This window comes from Meleagris gallopavo, chromosome 2, assembly GCF_905368555.1.
Source record: "Meleagris gallopavo chromosome 2, MGAL_WU_HG_1.1, whole genome shotgun sequence".
NCBI classification, from domain to species: domain Eukaryota; kingdom Metazoa; phylum Chordata; class Aves; order Galliformes; family Phasianidae; genus Meleagris; species Meleagris gallopavo.
The window spans coordinates 2352012-2377374 of NC_139405.1; the positions used below are offsets into that span (position 1 = coordinate 2352012).

The following is a 25363-nucleotide window of genomic DNA, read 5'->3' on the forward strand; positions in this document are numbered from 1 at the left end:
ACACGGTAAGTTAACTCAGGATTTTAAACGTTTTCCAGCATTCTTTAAGAATGGCTGTTGTGCAGCTGTGTCAGTGACTCAGTGCTATGAGGGGACACGTGAGCTCTTCCCACCTCTGGGCCAGGTGCTGCTGGATGGAACTTGTGTGGACCTGGGGATGGCGGCGCTGCACCCTCAGCTCTGGACATGGAGGATGTGAATATCCATCACTGCTCAAAGCAGAGCTGCCAGCAGTACTGCTGGTGTGTGCTTGCTGACCGTCTCTTTTTCTTCCTGAGTCTCTTCTCCATTGGTAAAGATGATAAACCACCTCCAGTGCTACTCAAGCAGCAGAGTTGCACCGTGTGCCTTTACTAATCTAAGGCTGAAAAACTGTTACCTGGCCCGTGGACCCAAGGCTGTCCTGATGCTCTTTGAACAGCTACCCAAGGCAGCTCCTCTCAGGCTCTGACTGAAGCTCACTCAGTGCTCCCCACCACGTCAGCTCTCTCCTCAAGTACAGTCAGGAGCTTAAAAAATGCTTCAGACCAACACGAGTCTTTTTCCAACAGCAAAAACAAGAACATCACCAACATTTACAGCTACTAGAAAAACTGTACGAAGGGGCACTAAGCTGTGCTGCTCGCATTCCTCTTCCGATTCCCGTAGAAAGCGGCAGGCAGCACACGGAGCAGCTCACGGCTGGGGCTGTCACCCCGCATCTCGGCCCCCAGGGGTCGCCCACAGCTGCTTCCCCTGCACGGATCCTGCTGGGGCCCTTCCACCACCACTCCTTTTGGAAAAGAACACCTGCCAACATGTATCAGTTATAAACGCTATTTTAATAAAAAGCTACGCAGAACTTGAAGTGGTTGGGCTGTTTCTTTTAACGTCAATTAGAGTTACAGTCAATAATGTGCTAAGGACACCCTCACCCGTGCTTCATTTTAAGTCTGCCAAAGACAAACTGGTAAATGATTTGTTTAAAGACTTGACTTTGGAACCAAACTGCTCTGGTGATGTCCCTAGTTCTTACTTTTGTTTTGTTCTTTAACTTATTCATAGCAAATCTGGATCTAAGGTACAGGTAAGCAGCCTAGAAGGTGTGTACAGCTTCCCTCACTTCATGCTGCACGAGCTGCTCCTTCAAATACAAGATGATCACATTAGCACTTCCACGTGAACTCAGACTCACTACAGCTCAAAATAGTAGTTTATTTCTGATATTCTAACGAACCAAATTCTATAATCTTTAGAAAAAGTTATTCAAATCTGTTCGTTCACTCTTTTTAGCTATTATTTTAACAGATAAATATTTACTTTTGTTGTACATTTGAGTGGCTGAGGCTGTGAAACTGCCTCACTGTTGAGCACATTCCAGTGAAAATCGTGAGTTTCCAGCATTCTGGAAAATCCGTTTTCAATGTATTTCAGCATAATTTCAAATATTTTATACAAAGTACAGAATGAGTTGTCTGAAAGCTCTATAAAAACAAGTGTGAGATACTTGAAAACAAATCCGTTCCATTATTGGTTATAATTTATTCTAAAAGATGCCTATGTTCTTGGGATGTGCAATGAGCTTCTCACAGTTACCGCTTATTAATAACTTCTTCTTTTAGTTTTTCTGCCAGCACTTTCCTCTTCTGCAGTAATTTTTGCTTCTCTTCTGAAACTTCCTACAAACAAAACGGGGAAAAAAAAAAATACTGCAATAAATAAACTGCACGACTTCCTAATACGTATTGCAGCTTCTAATGCTAACTGCTACCCAGGCAGGTGAGCCACAGCAGGCAGTGCTGGCAGAGACCTTTTTTCCTAACAAGGAGCAGCCAGAGCATCACTTTCAAACCTGATGCTGCACGCCCACCCCTTCAAACTTGCTTGCAACCCAAAATGATGTAGAAAGTTTCTTCATTTCTTGGGAAGCGGATCCTGCAGTGTCTTAACTTTATTGGTGCTGCTCAGGAGTTCACCCATCAACACTACGGGCACATCCTGAGCATATTAAAGTGCTCAGCAATTACAAAACACTCCTGAGACAACAAAGTTTCTTATCTTAAGTGGGTTCTCTTTGCTAAGGAGCAGCGAGTTTCTTTTTAATAGCAATATTTTCTTTTTTAAGGTTTTCTACTACCTCCCTTATCCACATTGAGAGTTTAAGCGTTTCTTTACACACAGATGTTTATCAGACCCATTGTAACAAACACATTACATCATATTAGCCATAATAACGATTAGCAGAAGGCAGAAGTTTCTTTTTTCTCCTAAAGTCTGACCTATACGGACAGCTTTATCCTGCCATAGGATGCCAGTCCTTATGGCTGTACCTGCTTTCCTTGGTGGAGCTGTTTTTCCCAGAAGTGATCTTCTATCACAAAGATTTCTGTGATTGCAGCACCTTTTGTATGCTAAGGAATGTATCAGTTAATTCACTGACTGACAAGTCAGTCCTTGAGTTTATTTCCCTGCACTGCCCAGAATACTGTGTGTTTTATACATGGCATTTGCTTAACAGACTGAAAAAGCAGCAGAAGTCTTTTTTTTTTTTTTTTTTTTCCCTACTGTGCCTTATGGAAGCAGGATTTGATACAAGAGTGGCTCTGTTGTTTTCACTGATGTCTCTCCTCACACTGAGAACTTGCTGTTACCATCACAGGTTTCATCTCCTTGCACTACACATGCAAGGACAAAGCCCACTTTAAGAGAGATCTGCTGATTGTCCAAGTTGTAAAGTCAGACTGTGACAAATGCTTCAGTCATTATTGCAGATGGAACCAAGATGGTGACAGGGTGACCAGCTGAAACAGCAGCAACACGCCGCAAGCCAACCAGTGCTGCTGCATTTCAGTGTCTACCAACTAGAATAATGGGATGAGGATCTCTTAAGGACATAGCCTTGTTACTACAGGCACAATTAAATCTTCTTTCTGAGGTGCAGAACTATCCCACAGAGCTCTGCCTGCCCTTGATACATGTCTGAACAGAGAACATGTTTATAGCTACCAACCAGCATGGCTGGGAGACCATTCACGTTTGTATGTGGGACAAACACAACACAAAGAATGGAATAACTCTCTCTTGTATCTCTACAAATTCACCATTCCCTTTCCTATAATTCTAATTCTTCTACAAGTATTTTCTTGTATTGGAGGCAACTGGATAGATGACAGCAGCATCTATTCCTCAGAGTGCCTTGTCTTTCTAAACTGCATTATCACATCACTTCTACTCCAGTGGCTGATTTGTTAACCAGGGATTTATCTATTTTAAAAAGGAGCAAAACCTTCTGAGATCAAGAGAACTAAGCAAGTTTTTCTACATAAAATAGGACTTTGTAAAATATTTTTTTTTTCCCGTCCTAGCAGGAAAAAAAGTCCCAGAGATTTAAGGAAGCCCAAATTGTTGGCCAAAGGATTAGAAGAAAGCCAGCACTCTAACAGTTCATAAACTTAATCAAGAGGATTTGGCAATACAGAGGTGAAATACTAACTTAATCATTAAAACCTTCAGCCTGTACTCTTCTACAAAAACAGTGACTTGAAAATAGTTCCACTACTCCCACCAATTGCTCCTGTAATACTGCTACCACACCTTCACTGAAACTGCCTGACTGTTATAAAGCCATCAGGATGATTTTAAGTATTTGAACCCTTTACCTCCTTAGGAGATGGTTCCTCCTCCTTCTGGTCTGTGTTTGTGGGTGGTATTATATTATTTCTTGACTCTTTCTTTGCAGCTATCAGCATATCTCGTTTTTTCTTAAGATAGTCCTCCCGTTGTCTCAGCTGCTGCTCGTCAAATTCTGGTGTATTCTGGATGTTTTTGAAATACATTTGGAAATAATACATATAACAAAATTAAGTTATGTATTCATGAAATAAAAGCCTTTACATCAACTTTGCCTCTCAACTTAGTAGCTTGTTTTCAGAAGCCAAGCGAAAACTTCAAGCCACAGCTGTCTTACTAAGAACTGATCACAAGGTTAAAGGCTGAATGCTAAGTTCTAGAATTCTACTCTTAAAAATGCAGTGGTGATCTGAACTTCGTGCAAATTAAAGTGTAAATACCATAAGCAGTGCTTGCATGCTGATTAAAAGAAATGCATTACAGTAAGAAAAACCATTATTATAAACATAATACTATTTTCTGTCATTCTAGTTTCCGTTTTGGGGGCAGAAGGCATTGCTGGTTGTTATAAACTTACATGTCCTTCTGGCACAGCTTTCTGGGCTGTACTTTCTGCACGTTTTCCAGATGCTCTTTTCTTCGGATCCTCCTTCCCTTTGGGGGGCTGAGGTGAGCTCTCTGGGCCTTTCTGTGATGGGCGGACTGGTTTTAAGTCTGTCCTTGCAGATTGCCGAGATTCCTCTAAACAGCAATTTCACATTAAAAAAAAAACAAAACAGTAGCACATCAAATAAAAAATAAATGCAGGGTTTCCTCTAATATCCAGATCTCTCCTCTGAAAAAATGGAAGATTTAATAAAAAGGGGAGAAATTTGATTTTATATTCTTTTCATAAAATTTACCATCAAAATCCACTGGTAAGTAACGTCTTTACACTACTAAGTAATGCTTTACATTAAAGCACCACTACTGCAATTATGAATTATTGTGAAATGCTTGTGTATGGGAACTGCTGAGTCACAGCCTGACCCACTGATTGAGCACCTGGGGAAAGGACCCGGGCAGCCCTGGGAGCACAGGTGAAGGCAATTCAGCTGTGTGACCAGAAGGGGGGGAGCCTGGCTGCACCTCTCTTAGACCTCATTTAAGGTGACTGCCACTGGGGAAGGATTTCTCTCTGGAGATCCCTCCCTAGTGAAGCTTTCCCCTGTGGATCTAGAACCTTCAGATACAGGTAAGCAATTTCTTTTCCCTTCTCTTAAAGCACCTTTCTATCATGCCAGTTCTCCCATCATATTGTTCTGCCCTATTGTTACAGCTTGGAATGTAATTTCATATGCAATATTCCAGTGGGCAGTTTATATCAAGATTATACCCTCGCTCTCTGTGTTAATTAGGAGTCAGTAATCAGCAGCCCATGAAGCACACTTCAGTCAGCTCCAAATACAAGGGTGCTGCTTTAGTTTTCAGCTTCAAAGAACAGACTCAGACAATAGTATTTAAGTGAACTTGTAGGGGAGAGGGAAGGAAGTGAAAACTCAAGGTGCAAAGCATTATGCTGGTCCCAGAACTGGAAGGTTACCTATTCAGACCCACAGCTCAAGATCTCATTTTCAGAACTGATCTCCTCTCTAGGAGAGGATACACCAGAAGTTGGCTTTGTGCCTGATATCAGCAGAGCTCAGAGCCCCAGGTGGGCTGGCTGGAGGCTGCCAGGGGAGCTCTAGGTAGGGAAGCTCAAAAAAAGGTTCAGATGACCCCAGTGCCTTCCTTCCTTGATCAGCTCCCTCACCTTGCCCAAAGCAGCTATCCTGCATGCCACCCTGCGTAGCTCTGGCTGCTTTTTCTTGGACCAATGCTGCTTGTGTTAACAAACAAACCCTCAACTGATTCCAGCTGTGCTTTTCATATCTGCAGATACAAAGGATAATTTTGCCTTGCAGTCCCATGGAACTCACGGCGTGTCTAAGATGGTTGCTGAGGCTAGAGTCAAAGTTTTCCAATCACCAGGTTGCAGAGCAGCCTATGTCTCTAGAACTTTACTAAGACTTCTCCTAAAGTGACCTGTAACTATTTCTGAGTAAGGTAAGCTGCTGCCCCTGCTACATTTTTGTCAAAAATGGAGAATCTTAGAACTGTTTAAATAAACCTGAAAGTACTGGTATCAATGCAAAAACACTAAGAGTGCAATAAGAATTTTAGTGCATCCAGTCTTTTTGACTGTATCTGTGATATCTGGGTTAAGATGTGCAACTGAATGTAGTGAATTATAATTCTACAGTAATGCACTGTGGGTTTTTCTCAGTAATGTTTAGAAATAATTGCCATTAGTACTGAAGTATGAGCAGTTTCCTTGGCCCCTACCAAAGCACAGTAAGAGATGGCATAGCCTAGCTTTGCTCACACTGGTGCAGAGCAAACAGTTGTTCACTCAGTTTTTTTGTGGGTTTTTTATTGCAGGAGGTTGCTGTTGTTTTAAGTTAAAGCATGGAATAGTTTAGTTCAATGCTGCTGCTTTCTTTAGTACAGAAAATGACAAGAACTGTGAAAAAAGCAGTGGGAAAAACAAAGGAGAGAGAATGCTCAAAGCAAGAAAACAAACTATGTAAAATAAAGATGAAGAATTTGTGTTTCAGTGAAATGTCTATCTTTTTGTGATGAATGAAATTGCTTAGAGGTACCACAAGAGCTAGAAATGCAAGGAAAAAATCTTCACACCAGGGCTACCTTCTTTGAAAAGCAGGAGGAAAAAAAAAAAGACCTAAAGAACACACAGAACCAACACTATGAAGAAGGGAAATTACTTACCAGGAAGTAGTCCTTTGAAATGTGTTGTGTGTGTGCATTTACACTGTTGCTGTCCATATTGCAAACACTTGAGCTGGAGATGTTTGTGTCCTAGCAGTACCTGTAGGATGTGATCATAGGACCCTCAGTTTCACTTAACCCACAAACCTGAGAAGACACTAAGGAGACAAGGGAAGGAGGGTCGATGGCAAATGTACAAACAGACAACGTCTCAAAGAACTGTAATTGTTCTGGCATATAACCTGTTTTTTTCCTTTGAGAATCTGTCTATATGTACATTCATACTGTGAGTGACTAAGCTAAGCAATGCTTTTTGATGTGGGCAAATACTTCACTATTCTCAAAAGGCAAGCATCCAGGACCACTCTAGCAGATGCTGCATCCTTATCTGTGCTGGGTGCAAACACAACAGGCAGGTATCAAGGAAGGAAGGTGCTCTTGAGGAATGCTGGAGAGGTCACCTGCACTCCAAGGTGCTGTGTGTGATCATCACTATGAAACTTTCCTTCCTATCTCCTAGCAGTGCAAGAAGTTGGGTAGTCAGTATACAGGATGAATGGTTTTGCAATCTCATTTGTGAATCACTAACAGGGTTCACTAAAGTAAAACTAAGAAAATTAAAGTAACTGCCATTAGCTTCAAATTCATTATGTAGTAGAAAACTTTTAGAGGTCCACCAAATGAAGTTTGGAATCTTAAAGTGAAACTGCGAAAGATGATGAAAAGGCATGTGGCTGAAAGAAAAGAAACACATGCCTGACAAAAGGTGGGGAGATGCTGTATTTCCCTGACTGACGACTGTATTGTGTAAGGGGTCACGTTGCCAAGTTGATGCTCCCTTGGTATGGGATACCTCCCTCTTCTCAGATAAGAAAGGCAAGCTACTCTGTTCTGCACTAAGGTGACTCTTCAAGTGAGAATACAGCCAGGATCTGAGAACAGGTCTGGTGGGCAGTGAGGGTCTGGGACTAAACCTCACTGAGAAGAAAGACAGAGGCTCAGAGTTCTGTGCTCTTTCCCAGCGTTGTATGTGGTACTATGCAGAAGAGACTCAAGCTGAAGTTATGACCCCGTTATCCAAGATGGAGCTTTAGATGGCAGCCTGTGCTCTGGAGTTAGGTATTAAGAGACTGAGCTGAAAAGCAGGCCTCTATTCTGTATGAGAATAGTCTGGAAGAAGATTCACAGCATGCATATACTCCTTGATTTTTATTTATATATATGTATTTTTTGCCCTCACTACTAACTGAAACCACTTTCTAAGAGGTTATGCTGGAGGATAAGCTGTGACAAGCTTTCTTAGTAGCCCCTTGGAACAGGTATGTTGTTGCATGATGCCAGTTCTACAAAGCAAGAAGATTCTCAAAGAGCTGTCTGTCGACTTCTCTTCTTTGGTGTTTAAGGAGCATAGAAATGCTCAGCTTCAGCTGAACAGGCACAAGAACAGCAAACAAGTTCCGACTCCCAGGCTCCAAGATCCTCTATCTCTCAAATACAGGATTAAGTCCTGCAGATCAGTAATCTAATGGTGCCATTGGAAGGTGGCATAACTATGCAAAAATAAGAGGAATCAAATCAGGCTAAGAAGAATACAAGTACGCCTGCCAGCCTTCTGCATTCTTCCAAGAGCGGAAAGCAGAGAATCAGAGTTTAAACAACTGTAACAAAACTCTCCAAGAAGGGCAGAAAAGATGAGGAAAAAAAGATACTTTATAAGGTGACACTCTTTTCTTTTACATTTCCTAACATAAAGATTTCCTAACATAAAGGAGACAAACTCAGTTTTAAAGAACTGAGGGTCCTACGACCATTTCATGTATTAATGGCTGTAAAACAGAAAGTGCCCAAGGATGCCCCACAGGTACTACCAAGGCTAAAAGCATCCAGCTCAAGTGTCTGTGATATGAAAACTTAGTGTGAATGCATACAAAGATGAGTAACATACTCATGGAAAAATAACTAAGGGCAATGAAGACTTATTTGCTAAAGCTGGAGCTGTATTATTGAATGTGACCTCAGAATATCAAGCTACAAATTTTTCATAAACTCTCTTTAAGAATAAATTCCACTGAGATACAATGCTTGTTTTTGAGGCTCACTTGTGTGTGTGTATATGTGTTGCACATCTACTATTGAACTTTCTCATAAAATTACCTAGTGATAATTTTGGAGTTTCTTCAGAACCATCAGCTCCCTCAGTAGACTCCTTAACTTTTACAGTTTCTCTTGAATCTCCTGGAAAACTGGTCACAGCTGGTGATTTGCATTTAGCACGTGCCTTAAATTAAAACAGCAAACAAAGCCAAGCATTACAATTCCCACCACTGTATTCCAGGCATTAAACTACCAATACACAGTAAACCCTTGAAAACTCCTAATTAAAAAAAACTCCTAATTAAAATGGTGTTGTTTACACCATGTATATTGCATTGTCAAAGTGAACAAAGCAAACTGCTTATTTTGTTTTACTGATAGGAATGTTTGTACTGGCTTATAGTTACGAGCTTCTCTTTTTATTTTAGTTCAAAACTTACTCTCTAACCAACAGTCAAAACTGAAAACATTAGATAAAGTTGACATCTTGTTTCCCAGCTACAAATGGGTAACTTTGGGTTTTGTTTTTTTTTACTATGCTTTGCTTGTGATTTTCAAACAGACCTCCACCCACCATAAAAACATCTTGTACAGTAAGAGAACTTAGGAGCATATACTGAAGTTGGAAATAAACAAATAATCACCTGAACGGAAGTAATGGATTGGATGATTTCTGATGCTGCTTTACCTCTACGCTTGTCTGAGAAATCTTGACAATTCACCTCTGAAAAAGCTGGAAATTGACCAGAAAATGTCTATGCTATTCATCAGCCCTCTGATTCATGCTTTTCTGTTGAGTTAAACTGAGTGAATTTGTATTAATTCTGTAGCCAGACTTCCTGCCAATGCCTTCCAGATAAGCTCTGCATTATTAAACTCTCATGGTCTGGTCCTGTGACTGAAAGGAAGTGGCAGAAGGCATCCCAATGGGATCAGTCACGCTAAGGTAAGTTGAAATAGTATTTTCCACGTGCTCTTTGCTACAGTTTTCTAGGGAAACAAGAATTCCACCTTAGAGCAAACAAAGCTGAAGTACCAAGTTCTATCTTTATGAAATATGCAGAAGAGTCTTCCAATAATTAAGTAGTTTGGCTGACAGAATTACATATACTGGGAAGTATGTCTTCAAAAAGAACCACTAAATGGAATTAGATGTTGTAAACTGTGAAGTGCAGTTCATGAGGTACAGCTCCATGCATGCATTCCTATTCCAAGAAGAAACACTTCAGTGGCTAGGCTGAAAAATGAGACGCTACTGTAATTTGGCATGTTTATCAAGAATACTGATATTCTTGGCTGGTCTGTAAGGATTTGGATAAGCCTGTACCTTAGAATATCATTTGTTAAAATGAGACAAAGAGCTTCTAGGTTTTGTAGAATAGGTGACTCATTTCCTGAAATGCATCATTGTAACATAGGAAACAATGCTTTTTCACCCTTTTTCTGCAGTGTCAGAGGATGGAAGAGGTTACTTTGGTAGAATTTCAGTAACATGACTATTATCTGCATCTGTCACGGTTTGAACTAGGGAACAAGCTTGGAAATGAAGTGGAGACCTCTGCAGCAGTTATATTTGGCCTCCAGGTAGGTTCCTCTATCAATCAGGCTGAAGAAACAGAATGCTTTCTCTTTTCAAATTTACCAGGCTCAATTTCCTGTGATGGAAAAGAGCAGAAAAGCAATTTTGCTCCCTTTTTAAACAGCCTACAATTCTAGCTTTTTTGTGTACTTGAAATATATTTTCCTGTTGAAGGGGAGACTTATTGACACATTTTCACTATAGAAACTACAGCCATTGTAGCTGCTGCTGCTTCCTCAGACTTCAATCTGCTTCTCAGTTGCTTAACGACTGGCAGTTCAGCCAGTCTGCACTTACATTCAGTTACCTGAGTGATGGTTTAACTTGGAAGGGATTTCCAGTTCCTGGTGATTAGGTTTTGGCAGCACTGGGCTGACTTAATGAATAACTATAGTGTCTACGAAGCAATCCTTAACATTCCTGAGAGATTAGGAATGCTGTAGTCACTAAGAAGCTTACACTTTGAAGTTTCTTTGATCTTGACAAAATTGGTAATTCAGATGTTCTCTAAATCTGAAAGGCTGACACCCATTGCCAGAATCTTACAATTCAGGTGCTAAAGGAATATGCTTATGAGCTGCACCAAATGACTGGTGAATACTGGTATTACACATGGCATTAATGTCAACGATACCATCAAGAAAAATGTAAACAACAGAACAGACCCTTCAAAATGAACACCTTATTGACAGAGCTTTTATTTGCTTAGGGTGGCATGTGCTGCCTTGGAGTGATACAGTTGATGCCTGGACAAGAATATTCAAAGTATTTCTCAATCCTCAGCATAAACCATCTAGAAAGATAAGATACTCACTTCTTCCATCCGTCTCCTTTCTTGCTCTATTTCATATTCTTCCTTAGATTTCCTGTAACACAAGACATAAGTCGAGACTTCTTTGGTACCAATGACTTCTACATAAATTCAGCACTGCTTAAATAGTTGGGGACTATCAAATCAATTGTTGGATAAGTGAGTAAGTGTCCAAAATACACAGGCAGTGTCTCCTATTTATTTCCACAGAAATGACAACAGATATAACGGAGCACAATGACACAATTTGGTAAATTCTCAGCTACAAAACATTATTTTTCAACACAATCACCACTAAGCATTTTCAGCACCAATGAAAAAGAGTCTGTGTTCAGTGCTCCTAAAAGTCTTCATGACTGTTCCAGAATATGGCTTGTCTTCCACACTGCTGTCACCACTGCTGATCATCAAGCACCTCACTGTGCTAATATCCAGTACCTGGTCTCCATAAACATTCAGCCAGCATCTATAAATTTCAATGGGTGCAATATTTTTTCTGCATAAGGGAATCCAGTGACACACCTTGGCTTCAGATGTGCTTCTGTGTCAGATGCCATCTTTTCAGAGTGCCCTGCTGCCATCTGTCACTCAGCAACAAAATGTAACCAGATATTGGTGGGAAGGTTCAACCTCTACTGCTGTCCTACCAACATCTGCCTCTGATGATGTAGGCCGGCATCATAACACAGGAAGCATTTCTTTCAGAGCAGCCTACACATTTTTGTGACTTAAATGAAAATGCGTTCTTGAAAAAGAAAATCATGATAAGTGTGCAGAACTCAGTCCTCTATCTTTCCCTGAACTAAAATAATTGTATATGGATTTCCAGAGCATATCTATCTATCCATTGTTTGATTTGCTAAAGACAGAAAGTAGTTCCAGAACACAGAGGGCAAATATAATAATATATCCCAAATGGATTAATATGTTATTATTTGTTTATGATTCTTTCTATATGGGTGAACTGGGAGTGGAGGAGAATCTATAGAAGTTGTATCAGTCCTCATGCATCTTAGATCACAGCAGGAGACACTGAACACAACTAAGGAGGAGACTGTGGAAACAAATAAGGACTACTGCAGAAGCAGAATTTGCCTTTCCAAGGCTCTAAAGGACACAGAACAAAGTATGGTATCCTTGTTAAGGAGTAATACAGCTGCTTTAAGCAGTGTTGATCGTCTATCTCCAGTCCTGGGTTAAGAGTACTCACAGAACAGCTTACAGCTAGTGTGCTTCCTTTGTCCAAAGTCACTGGACACAGCTCTGCCTTGAGATTCAGAGGACAATGGAACCAGTGAGGCTTTTAAAGTTGCACATCATTTCATGAATCACCAAGGTGGTTCCACCGTGGCAGAGTGGTAATTCTGATGTCTTTAGATACCCTTGATCACGTCCACTGTCTAGCACAATTCATTTTTCTCATGCCATCTAAAAGCAGTTTCCCAGAAAAGGCTAGAAGTATTAGGTTCTATATCCTTTTATTTTAAAGGAAGGTGGAAAGTAGGACTGATTTCTTATTTTACCTTAGAACCTCCCTGAGTATTTTCATTTCTTCTTGTTCAATTTCACTGAATACATCAGAACCCTCTGTCAAACAGTCAGGCAAAACACCTACCAAAAAATAAAAGTATGCAAAAAGCATGCATTACTCTAAAGTTATTTTGTACTCCATTGGCATCAGTGTTCAGACAAAGATGAGAAATAAATCTTGTTCAGATAAAGGAGAGAAAGAAAAAATATACCTAATCTTTCCTTATTGTAAATTGTTTACAAAATGATTCTAGATCCTCAGCACCAAGTTGCAAGTAGCAAAAAGGCAAAAGTTTCTGAAAGTTTCTTTGCTATCTGAGGGCAAAACATAAAGCATAGTCTGCATTGGTCATTATGGGGTATTTCCTGCAGCCTACAAACCAACCGTGGTTAATAAACCATTTTCAAATCTAGGTGTTGCATTAAACTTAAGAATTATTCCCTGGAAAAAAAAACGTGCACCCACTGAGACATAACAAAGTAATAACATAGAAGACATGGATGAAAAGAGGGATGTTCTAGAAACATCAGCAGAGCAGTAGAGTTGGGTGTAAAGTTCTTCTTTAACAGCATTTATCTATTACAGTGACCAAGGCCAAACTTCTGCTCTGTCCATAGATTTTTCATGTGCAAATGCACAGTGTGAACTGTAGGGTAGGCATGACAGACAGTGCACCAACACTGCTCTGCAAATAGAGCACTATCACTACTGATGAATGGATGCAATTAATACTCAGCAAAATTCTCTAGCAAAAAAAAGATCAAGTTTCACCCAAAATCTTACAGACTTCACAATCTGTTACACGCTAGATTGCTGTGTCTGAGAATATAACCCAAGAACTAAATATTGAAATCCTGGTCTCAGTAAAACCAGCTCAGTGTTTTCCCTTAACTTCAACTTCAGCATTCTGTTTTCATTTATAACTGGATTACACAGTCTTAAAAAAAAAAAAAAAGTCAATGTGAGGCTTATTTTTTTTTCTTTTCTACTTCTTACCATTTCTTTCTTTCATGACTCTAATGGCTTGCAATTGCATTTCAATATTTTTCTGTACCATCATTTTTTTAAATAGTCTAAAATCTTCTGCTGCCAGCACTGTCTGCAAAATGGCCTGTGGGAGGGAAGGTATATGCAAGTTAATTAAAATACAGAAATCAAAACCTTCTCAGTTTACTTGAAATTATATTAAAATTTAAATTCTGTGGAACTTGTTTTTAATAACTCTATTTCATTCTTTTACCTGTCTACTTTTTCTAGCTATATAAGTTGAGCTTGTAGGCAAGAAAAGAATTTGAGGGTTTGCTGTCCTTGGATCATCACGGTACATATTATCATAAAGCCTGGATGGTTTCTCAGTGCGAGTTTACAACCACAATTTGTTAGATTTCTTGAACAAATCTGTAAGCTTGAGAAAGGAATGTGCACTCTGACAAACCTTGCTGGAGGAGATATTTCAACAAAGTACTTTACACTGGTAGGAGGAGCTCCCACTTCTCTGCCCCACCTACCTGAGACAATTCCTAAAGATAACTTTCAGCAGGTGAAGCAGTACAGAATCATGCCTTGTCTTCCCAGGGCAATCTCTGTCTTACAGATTTTACTGTTTTATTACAAAATTGGAGGAAAACATCTTTTGCTTTTATGTCTGTTTTTTAATCTTCAAGTTTTTCTGCTACTATAAATGGACTGAATGCTACCATAAAGCTGAGAAATCTGCAAATAAAGGTAGGTGGCAGACATGCCTTTAAGCTTAGAAGTTTGGTATAGAAAGTACAAAGCATGGAAAACAAATCTCAAAAGAGTGACACCACACAAGTGCCTGCTGCTATTTTAAAGATGCACGTTTTGCTGCTCAAAGTTCAAAATATAAACAGGTACATTAGGTTTTAGAACGTTAAAGTTTTAAAAAGAAAGCTTTTCAAATATGTATGTTTGCATGTTCAAACATGCATCTGTGGAAAGACAAAGCTAAAAAATTAAATCTAGGCATTCCTTAACAAAGGAAAATATACCTGTGAAGTGTGAGTCTTTGCAAGAGGAGATGAAAAAGCTTCCTGAAATTTCTCTTCAGTAATGCCAACTTCTGAAAGATAGCCTTCTAATAATTTTTCGACCTGTAAGAAATATAAGCCTTACTTTCTAAGAGATTTTTCCCTAAGAATCATGGTGTTTTTTGCCCATAACTGTATCTTCTTTCTTGCTGCTGTTGTGTTTTTTAAAACTCCCAGAGAAATCACTGCAGTAATATAACTGATTTCTCTGATACTTCTGGCAGATTTGCTTTTATAAGCTGTTCTAAATCAATACCGATTTTTTTTTGCTGCAACTGGTTACTGCTTAACCGAACCTCTCCAACGTCCAGGGACCTCACCTCTCTACCTTCTCTCCAGACTCCCAGCTGATATTCCTCACTCTTTGTACTTTTTAAGTAAAAGGATTTTTTGGCCAGTCTGTGCATCCAATATCCTTCAGGATCACAGCAGAAATCGCTGCTGGCCTATATTCACTCCACTCATGGTTCCTGACATCAAGAACTACCAAGCCTTGTTATAAGGAAACGTTTTAGAAAACTGTGTGCATTGATTGTAACTATTTTCAGCACGGTCCAAAAACATTCTGTGTTTTATTCTGATACTTGAAATAATTCAGTAGGTTTACTGATCTCATAAGGAAACAAGTTTTACATGTTTTCTAACATTGTGCTGTTTGTCATTTTAACTTTCCATAACACGTGAAGATTCTCCAGCTTATAACACAGCATTCTAGCTAGCCAATGCACTCACATTAAGGAAAAACAGGTAAGGCTGTGTAAGAAAAAAATAACATTTCTGCATATCTGTGCTTAAGCCTAAAAATGCACAGATGAGTATGACTCAAAGAATACCTGAATAACATTCATGGCATACAACGTCAGTAAACTCCGAGTAACAAATACAACACAACTAGAAGTTTGTCTACATACTACTTCAACACTGCACATTATTTCTTAGAATTCCACCACTAACAGTGAGTAACACTCACCAGCGCTTGGTATTCCTGGTAAATCTCTGTGTAAGACAACTTGCTTTCTTCTTCATCATCAAAAACTGAAAAACACACATCTCTGAGTCAGTGTTTCAAGTACCTGTACTTCCAATACCAGTGCCACAAATTAATTTTCCATTTAGAGTAAGGCTGACCTTTACAAGTGAATACATTTAATCATGTGACAAGGTAAGACATGATCAATAATAAAAGCCTATTTTTTCACACATTCAGGCTAACCATGTACTCGTGGCAATTTATTGTCAGACTTCTAATTTAATACTAGAAAAATGCATCTTCACAACAGAAGAGATTTCTAAGCAAGCTGAGGATTCAGCAGATAGATGCATTAAGAAGTAAGATTTAATGTGAGAACTACCATGTGAACTTGCATGAGGTTGTTCTAATACGGCAGATGACACTGAACCAGGTTATTTGTCTCTGCATACATTTAAATGAAGGCTGTGCTAATGACTTGAACCTTTATTTTAAATGCTGTTCACTAACAAGAAGCCAGTGTGATGCAGGAAAGAGAGATCCTGCTTGCAAAACAATTGAGAGCCCCAGAGAGAAGATCTGGTGCTGGTAATTTACTATTACTTGCTAAAATCTTATCTACCCTGGTCCAGATAAAAATGGGAATCCATGCAGCAGGTGCCATTATTATTATTCATGTAGACTCACATTAACAACTCTTGACTGGAAATGCCAAGCTAATGATTTCTGTACCACAGAATAGAAGCAGCAGAAAGCAAGAGAAATGGAAGACTGGGGGTTTTACATTTACATTTACAATTTGCATTTTTATCATGTCAGCAACGAACAGAAGTAATGTAAAACCCAGCAATTAAAGCAGAGGCTTACAAGTAAGACATCGTCAGTTCCCCTCAAGATTAACCACTCCACCTTGGACAAGTCACTGCCCATTTGCATGCTTTGAAGTCATCTGAAGAATAGGAATTCTGCCTTACAAACTGGTGAGCGGGTGCGATTTTTTTTTCATGTGACATCTGCAATGGTGATGGTATTTGTGTGACAGAATTAGTGCAACTATCCCAGTAATTTAGAGTGACTCTTGGGAAGATCATTTTCCAGCTGCAATAACACTGAGGCAACTTCAGTCAGAACCTATACGTGATGTAAGATGGTTGTTCCTAACAGCTAGCATCAGTTTATTACAACCTGCAGCAAATATAAAAATCTAATCAAACAGTTCTGGACCTCTAAATAACACAAGGAAGCTTGCTTTTCAATAGATAGAATTTGGAAAGGCAGCAGTTACTTTTGTTTCATTTCTCCACCTAGGAAAATGTTTTTTTCCGTATCATTTCATTAAAAAAAAAAAAAAGAGGTTTTAGAAGTATGTAGCAATACATTCAAATAGTAGAAAATGCTTGTTCCCCAAAGTTGTACTATAAATCCTACTCTTAAAATGAAACGTCAGCTTCTATGTTGACCACCATATTACAAACCCAAGATGGTGAAGATTCTTAACTGCCTCTATTGTCTTCTGCTTCTCCTTCCCTCTGGGGATTTCTGTGATAGCCGACGCAGGCCCTAACCTTTTTCTTTATGTTTCCCTTCCCTTCTACCCCCTCCTGCTCCTTACCCCCCTGAATACCCCAGGAGGGCTGGCAAAGAGGCCTCCCTGCTCCTGCCTGTGCCAAAGGAATTGCCTCCAAGTCCTTCTCCTCGCACAGTTCCAGGACCACCTGGAAAGCAGAATGGAAAGCTTCCACAAACTGCTGTTTTCAGAATCTGAACAAAAAGGACGAAGCTAAATGTCAAATAAAGCAAGTAAGGGTCAACATCCCCTATGTGTTAAACTGCATTGAGGAATACTGTGTCTGAATGGGGATCCTGGATTTTCTCAAGTTATGTCTCCTAAATCATGTCGTGATCTTTTTCCTCTCGGTTTTGGCTCTGAGTCTTTGGTCACCAAACAGAAAAGACCTGAAGAACCCAATACACCAGGACAAGATGGGAGACCCAGACATCCTTGGAGACAAACTCAGCATTTTCCTGCTAAAATTGAAAACCACTGCTAGCAAATTCCTCAAACAGGGTGACAGCTATGTGAAGTTTGAGTCCTCCCTGCTGGGACTGAGCTGACTCATCTGCACTCACATACTCAGTAAGTACGAGAGCTCTTCTGTTCCTACCCCCAGTCCCACCCCCAACTGGGAGTCACAGTCTGCTGCTGCTTTTTGTACCCAGTCTTTACCTTCCAGTCTTCAACATTATTGTCAAGCTCATCTATCTACAAGCAATATTTCAATTTATACCTTAGAATATCTGAGTAAAACAGAAAAGCCCCTACCCTTTAAGGCATGCCCACAGACTAAACTTGAGTTCTGCAGCAACAGAAATGGAAATTAATGAAGCCATGAGAAATTAGTCAAGTCCCCAGAAAGAGGGAGGGACAAAGCAAGCAATTAGCAACAGATACAACAACAGTAGGATCACTCCTACTAAATGCAATGTAAAATAAACATACATAATTTAGTAATATGCAACTAAATATGCAAAATAATTGCATACCCATTATTAAAGCCCAAATTCTAGTTTTGAGGAATCAGAAATTGACACTTAATTGAAAAGATTTTATTTTTTTTTTTTTTTCAGTCCAAGGGCTTTGAACATTTTAAGAACAAAAAGAATTCTGCCCTGACAAAACACTTCAGTAACAGTGGTAGAATTAGCACATTTATTGAAAGGAAAAGCAAACAAGCGCAGAACTGCAATTAAAAGTTTGCATTTCTTCAACTGTGCTTCTTAGCAACCCTAACACTGCAGCAACACTTCGTCAGCCCTTTCTTTTTTCTCAATAGCTGCTGGGAGTTGTCCAACGAAACCCTGGAAGACCACTTGCTCCCATTTCTCTACTTTGCCCCTCTAATTTCTTACACAGCAACAAACTGGCAGGGGGCCATTATATAAGCCCGCTTCATGGAAATTTACAGAGGTTCCATAAATCTTCTTACTGCAGTAAATTCCACTCAACCTTCTAAGGAGAGATCACTGCTACAGAGAGGGATAATGCACACCCTGATTCCTAAAACAAGAGAGGCAGCTCCCATCTATCCCACTTTCATGGCAATCAAAACTCCTGAATGGCAAGAAGTCTGAGCAGACTGAGGCAAAAGCTCTAGCCACGCTTTCTCTGCTGCTTCCATGTGGCAGACTGGTAACCTTACCCGACCTTCTCATTTACCAGTGTATCAGGGAAAGGTGTGAGCGCCCACAGTGATCTTCAGAGGTCATGAAGGGTGGAAACAATTTCCAGATTCATAGCAGCCCTTGACATGAGCTGCTGCACAGCACAAGGTGACAGCGCCAGGAAGCCTTCGTGTCATAAAGTCTGTGTTTCAGTGTTAAAATGCACTGATGATGGCTTCAAGGATTCTCCTCAAATAATGCACTCCTTTTATTGCACGCTGAATAACTCCGGATAGATGACTGTAACCGGGTTTTTATTTTATAATATACCTTCACCATCACCGGGGGTTTTCCACACTCATCTGACACCTGCTTGAACAGATATTTCGCCCAGGCCTCCCCATCCCACCCAGGATGCTGAGGCTTTGGGGTGACAAAGAACGGCCCATAGAGGCTGCCTTCACCCAAACCATCGACAGCTTTCCCAACCTCTTAATATGTCTTAGTTTTCCTTCATATCGCCCTCCTGCTTAAAAACGCCCCGTTCTTAGATACAGCTGACTGGAACGAGCCGCAGCTTAAGCACGGCAGCTTCTCAGGTGCGACCCGGAAGGGCCACATTTTATTCCTCGTACCACAGAACGATGCTTTCAGCCCCTCGGCGCTGGGGTCCCGTGCCGGCCTACCTCACCAACCCGCACCGAAGCGGGGCCGCCCCGCCCGCCAACCCGGCTCCCTCTCCGCCAGGAAGGGCTTCAGCGCCCCGCCGCTCACCCTCGCACTTCTGCTCCATGAACTCCAACACGGGGACGGACCAGGCGGGCCCGCGGAGGAACCCGGCGATGCTGTCTACCACCCACTCCACGTCGGCCTCCTCCTCCTCCGCCGCCATGGCCGGGCCGCCTAGAGCGGCGCCGGGTTTGGGGTTGGGGGTCGGGGGGTGGAGCGCGCACGCCTCGCCACGGCAACCGGCGTCACGGCACCGCCGCGCGCTCCCGCGGAGGGGAGCGGGGCTGGGTGTGTGCAGGGGGGAGGAGGACAGAGGGCTGCCCTAATGGCCTGTAGCCGTAATCAGATCATGGCTTTAGGGGAGGGGCGGTCAGCAGCCACAAATGCGGCGGCATTAAAAGATAGACTGGAAACGAGGCCTGGAGTGAGGTCACCGCTTCACACGGCGCCGCGATCGCAGAAGAGACTGCGGGGCTGAGGGGAGGGGACGGCAGGGCAGGAAGGCGGGCGCGGTCCTCTGCCGCCTCAGCCCCCCGCTGCCTCAGCCCCATCTCTCAGTCCGCTTTTTTTTCCTTAAGCGACATTAATTTAACTTCATCCACTGTCCTCCCCCGCGGCGTGGCTGAAAGGCTGAAGTGCCCTCCTTAGTGTTTAAATGTATTCCCCTCCCGATGCTTTGCTGCTTCTGCGTAACTGATAAGTTGGGATGTTTTTTACACGCAAGAGATTTGTTTTTAAAACCCAAACGCCTATTTTAAATGTATTTATCCATCGTTTTTGCTTTTTGCTCAAGTACTGTCACCTTCCTGGTTGCCTCAGGCGCTATTCTTGTTCTTGCTTAAGAATATCTCTTGTAGACATTGATGAGATTTTACCTGCACGTAGATACAGTTCTGTGTGCCAATTAATTTTTTGTCATCTCAAAGAGAGAGAACAATTCTATGCTGTCTTCACTACCTGATGTGGTGCACAAAGCTCCTTTATGGTAGCCCACCAGTGCTTCCATTTCTGCCGTCAGTTCTGTGGTCTGATACCATTAGTAGCATAAAGGTACTGCTTGCCTCCTGTAGAACAGCCGCTTCAGATTTGATGGTTGGTATGGTTCAATTACGAATTCAGACTTACATGATTGTACAGTATGTTCACTTCTTGCACACATAGTCCGCTGTATAGGAGTAGCATCATTTTAAGTTTGCTCAGTAGCTGCCAGTAGTCACCTGTGTTAGACCAACTTATGTTAGCTCTGTTTACACCAGTAGAGAACAATGTCATTTTTCTACAGTCTTTTGTGCTTTTTTTCTAAAGCCCTTTCCATGTCTTGCAATGCTGAGTAACTAATGTCTCCAGAAAATAAGTTGCTTTATGAGGAGTGTATTGTACCTTCACTGTAGTGACTTCTTCCCTTAGCATCCCCACCAAGGCCATGATGAAGGTAACCCTTCCAGTGTCAGGTAATGGAGAATGTGACACCACATTCCCAGCTCAGCTCTTGAAAGCCTTTCTCAACACCCACATGGTGCTGACAAGTCCTTGCTTGATACTTGATGACAACTTTTGCAAGGCAGAGACGATGAACACCCAAAATGAAACAAAACTGGCAAAATGGAATTCCATAATAGCCTGGAATTTTATGTATTTCTCTTCCTTTGAATGATGTAGATAAGAACCCATAACATAAACGTACACTTGGAAACTCAACAGTATCTAGCATTCAGATGTGACTTTGCAAAAAGTTCAGTACATATTTCAAGACACTTAGTGATTTGCCCGTCCTATCAGAGAGCTCACAAAGTGTATCTCATTTGTCAGAATTAACTCGAAATCTTGCCAGTCTCATAATTTCTCAAAAAGCTACTGATACTGACATAAATTGTAATAGAGATGTCATAAGGCACAAACAAATACACTGTGTGCATCCCAGAGCTGTGCACATATCAGTGCACGTGGGTGAATTGTATGACGTGCCAAAAACATGTGTTTTCTTGCTTCTGCTAACAGAATGCTTGCCTCTACTCGTATCAGCTGAAATGTTTCTAATACAAAGCTCTGACAGTGAGAAAAAAACTGCTTATACTTTCAGCACAGGTAATTTTATTTTTCACTTTTAATTTGTTGCATAACATTTAAAGCATTTCTGAAAATTGCTGGAGTAATGTGTTTGAGGGAATTCCGACCGCTGTAATCAAAACCATTCTCTCACTTCACGTGAAACTGCCAAATATTATGTTCTGCTTTCAGATCTCAGGAGAGCATACAGTGTTTTGGGTTTTTTTTTTTGTTGATAGCATGAAAGGTAGAAGAGGAAATGCTCTCCTGTCTGCTTCACAAAACAGCAGTTACTGCTTAATTATCTGTCCTCTCTGTACACGTTGCTTTGGAAGACATTTTGACATACTCTCGGGTCATTGCATTATATATACACTGATGAACAAATCTGACAAGCCTTTCCAGTCTCTGCATTCCACTGAATTCTTTATGTCTCCCAATTCTTTTCACCTTCAGTAGGTTCCACTCGTATGCATAATGCAGTGAATCACAGAAAGCCCAAAATATCTTTTCTTCAGTCTCCTTAGTGGAAGAATTCTTGCACGTTTTTATTTATTTTTCCCAATGCATATTGGGGAAAAATATGCAAATACATAGTTTCTGTTACTTTATTAATGGCTCCTTGAAGTTATTTCTTACCCTAATGTGCTAAGTATAAAATTAAGCTTATCAACAATTGTTTTGTGTCTTTAGAACAGAAATAGTAAATAGTTACAGTCAAAATATAGTCCAAATCTGAACGTAGTCTGTCAACCCTTGAAAATGTTATTAGATGGCATCTCTTGGGTATAATTGAAGCCTGCATTCAGTGGCTCAGCTAATTCCTCTCTTGCATTAAAAAATAAAAATGAAAAAATGCAGTCGCACTACTTGTAACTAATAAATATTTTCCTCTGGAAAAAAAAATGGCCTTGAATAAAGCCTGTAAGTCCAAGAGAAAATCAGTTTGGTTAGCAGTTTTGATTGAATCTTGACATACCTATTGCTGTCTGTCTCTCTGCATTACATTTAATACATTTAAAATACAGAAAATACTATGATGTTCTCCTGTGTTACTTTTTAAATTTCTACATAGAAACTCAAGCTCAAACCATGACTTCTTAAGGCTTCTATATTGGTGCGGTTCACAAATACTTAAGCTGTTGTTTTCACTCCAGAGAAGATGGAGCAGAGCTTGTGATGACAGAGAGACAGCTCTGAAGCATTAGTTTGTAAGGCTATGCTGTATGACTGTTAGCTTGCTTACTCAGATTACATGCTTGCATATTCTTCATTTTCTATGTGACCTCTGCAGAGAGAAGCAGCCTGAAGTCAGTAGTCGGAGGATTTAAGAGTAGCACGTTTCTATTGTCTGAGAACTCAATCAAGACCTGCTTCTTGACCAACCAGCTGCAAAATATTTACAGTGCAAAGAGAAGAGGCATGGTAGTCTGTCTTATGACAGCAAGACTGTGCTTCCAAAAGAATCCATTCTTATGTAAAATAATGAAAAAGCTATCTACCAAGCACTGTCTTCTCACGTGTATTTTTGTTCATTGGGCAAACATTATAGTCAGAGCTGAAGTTCCACATCCTTTTTGTCATAGAATCAGAGAGTGTCCCCAAGGTTGGAAAAGACCTCTGAGATCATCCAACTGTCCACCTGTCACCAAGAGTTCTCATTAGGCCATGTCCCTCAGCATGATGTCTAAACGTTCCTTGAACACCTCCAAGGTCAGTGATTCCGCCACCTCCCTGAGCAGCCCATTCCAGCACCTGACCACTCTTTCAGGGAAGCAGTATTTCCTAACATCCAACTTGAATCTCCCCTGGCACAACTTGAGGCTACATATATAGGTCTCATGTTCCTGGCACGTATTTTTTCACTCTCAGGTTGTTCTGTGGTTTCGCGTGTGGTTTTGTTTGTTTATTTGTTTTCTACACAGGAACATATGCAACAAATACTAAAAATGTTTGTTTTTCTAGTCTTTATTCTTTCGTATTTTGCACCAGGAAAAAAGAGTATGTTTTAGCAGATGTGGGGGGGGTTGTGTAGGAAAGTGCTTTATCCTTACATAAAATGTTTGATTAAACTGTTTGCCAATATCAGTATGTTTGTACAATAGATGCCTTTGGCACCTAAACATAAACACATAAACATTCTCATCTTGTCTCCAGTAATATTCCTCAGTCTGATAGGCAGCGTTAAATTTGACTTTTGAGTAGAAGGTGAAAAGATAAAACTCTAATTGGAGCGTTTTTATTTGCAATTACTTATAGATGGGGTTTCTGACAAGCATTATATACTTCAGTGACTTCACTGTACTTCTGTCAAAGATAAAATAGAAGTGAAACTGGTTCTAAGGAAAGCGAACAGAGTAAAAAAATTACATATTAAGGGAAGATGACCTAGGGCAAGGTGAATTCTGTGTTTTGATTTGAATCTATGTACTTTGTATACTAATTGTTTCTGGCACCATGTTCTGCAGCCCTGAGGAAGTTAATGAAATAAATGAATCAATACATTAAAAAAGAAAAATCCCTGCCCCTTTCATTTTGAAGTAGATGCTGGCCAAGGCGAGAAAGGTAGCATGGGAAGTCCAAACCATGGAGCATAAAGCAGTGTCAATTAAGGTAGAAATGCTTAGAAACCCCGTGCAAAATGCTGAAATTCAGTGACCACCACAGACATTCCAAAGCATGTTGGTTATTCTTCCACTTGTTTCATGTGCGTGGCAAAAATGGAAATCCTTTGAAATAACTAACAAATTAAGTTGTTATGGATATTGCAGTCATCACTATCTGAACACAAGAAATCTGTTGGTAGGAGGCTATAAAGCTAAAGGTCAACTCAGAGAATGATAGAACAAAATAAGCCATTTCTCTCATGACCTCTTCCTTCTCCATTTCTTCTTCCTTCCCAGAAATCAATACTGTAAGACAAGAGGGCAAAATATCTGGCTTGGGAAATTGTGCAAGGGACAAAACCTGGCATACACATACATGCACGAACTTCTGACATGGACCAGTGCTGGAAAAGGAGGATCTAAGAAATATAAGTTCACTATATTGCTATAGACTTATGTTTTAAAATTGTTCAGAAGAATTCGAGAACCTTTAAAGCAACAGTTAGACTGAGGTTCGGTCCTCACTTCAGCTGATACTTGTTTATACGAGGTAAGCCAAGTCAGGGAAGCCAATAGGAAGGACCCAACCAAACACAGTCAACGGTCCCACAGTTAGGTTACGTGAAAGGTCTGAGACATGGCTGTTCAAACTCCCTGCACTAAATTAGGAAAGCTGTTTTCCTACATTGTTACCAATAACATAGGATCTTTCACCTATCTCGATAAAAATCCCCATCCTAAACCAGAATCCACTTTGCTGAAGATATGGGGTTCAAATGAATTATCTTCTAGTTGTTTCAATGAAAGATTAAGAAGTGGTTCTCTAAACTGTCAAAGACTTCTTCTGATGGAAGCAGGCAGTGATGAGAGTGCAGGGAGAAAGGTGTGGAAGCTGGCACATGTACAATTACAACCAGGAGCCAAGAATGGAACCAAAGAGTAAATAATTGACCCCGCAGTTGTGACACAGGGCTGTTTTATAAATCAGACAAAATTTCCAACTGTGCTTTCATTGCTTTATACTGTTGCCATATTCCAGTCTAAATATTTTACTCTGTGTGTAATCGTGGCCAAGTCTAAATCTAAATTCCAGAAAAACACTGTGTTGAAGCTTACTGTGGTAACAGTTCTGAGAGTTTTGAAGTGTTTAACTCTTCTCATGAGCGATTCTTTTGTGCACAGATTATCCTTGGTCTAATTTTTCAGCCAACAACTTATTTCAGTCAGACATTCACAAAGCCATGAAATGCTTCAGCACGACTCGCCATTTTTAATTACAAAGAAAAGCACGACCCTCAATTAGTCCACAGAGAGGGAGAGGAGGTCAGAAGTGTCTGTCAGCAGGTTGTTGCTGATGGCACGAAGGG

General features: G+C 40.5%; 1 protein-coding gene across 2 annotated transcripts; it reads right to left on the minus strand.

The window, feature by feature from the left end:
• Positions 1–1174: 1174 nt before the first annotated feature.
• On the minus strand, positions 1175–19758 carry CFAP36 (cilia and flagella associated protein 36). Of its 2 annotated transcripts, XM_085218566.1 has the most exons (10): positions 19390–19757; positions 15454–15518; positions 14445–14546; positions 13429–13543; positions 12425–12512; positions 10905–10956; positions 8572–8695; positions 4187–4350; positions 3639–3794; positions 1175–1658 (listed from the first exon to the last, which is right to left on the minus strand). In XM_085218566.1, the coding sequence occupies exons 1-10, from the start codon at positions 19505–19507 to the stop codon at positions 1572–1574; spliced, it is 1071 nt and encodes a 356-aa protein (XP_085074692.1). In that variant the 5' UTR covers positions 19508–19757; the 3' UTR covers positions 1175–1571. The 2 variants fall into 2 exon arrangements, with proteins under 2 accessions (XP_085074692.1, XP_085074693.1); XM_085218567.1 differs by lacking the exon at positions 14445–14546 and having other exon boundaries at positions 19390–19758.
• Between the last annotated feature and the right edge of the window lie 5605 nt (positions 19759–25363).

Excerpts from the sequence above, each read along its gene's own strand:
- CFAP36 (XM_085218566.1), bottom strand. The coding sequence starts at position 19,507 with ATGGCGGCGGAGGAGGAGGAGGCCGACGTGGAGTGGGTGGTAGACAGC. Across the intron at positions 13,544-14,444 it reads CAAAGACTCACACTTCACAG|GCCATTTTGCAGACAGTGCT; the intron begins GTATATTTTCCT and ends TCCCTCCCACAG. Across the intron at positions 10,957-12,424 it reads ATACTCAGGGAGGTTCTAAG|GAAATCTAAGGAAGAATATG; the intron begins GTAAAATAAGAA and ends CTTGTGTTACAG.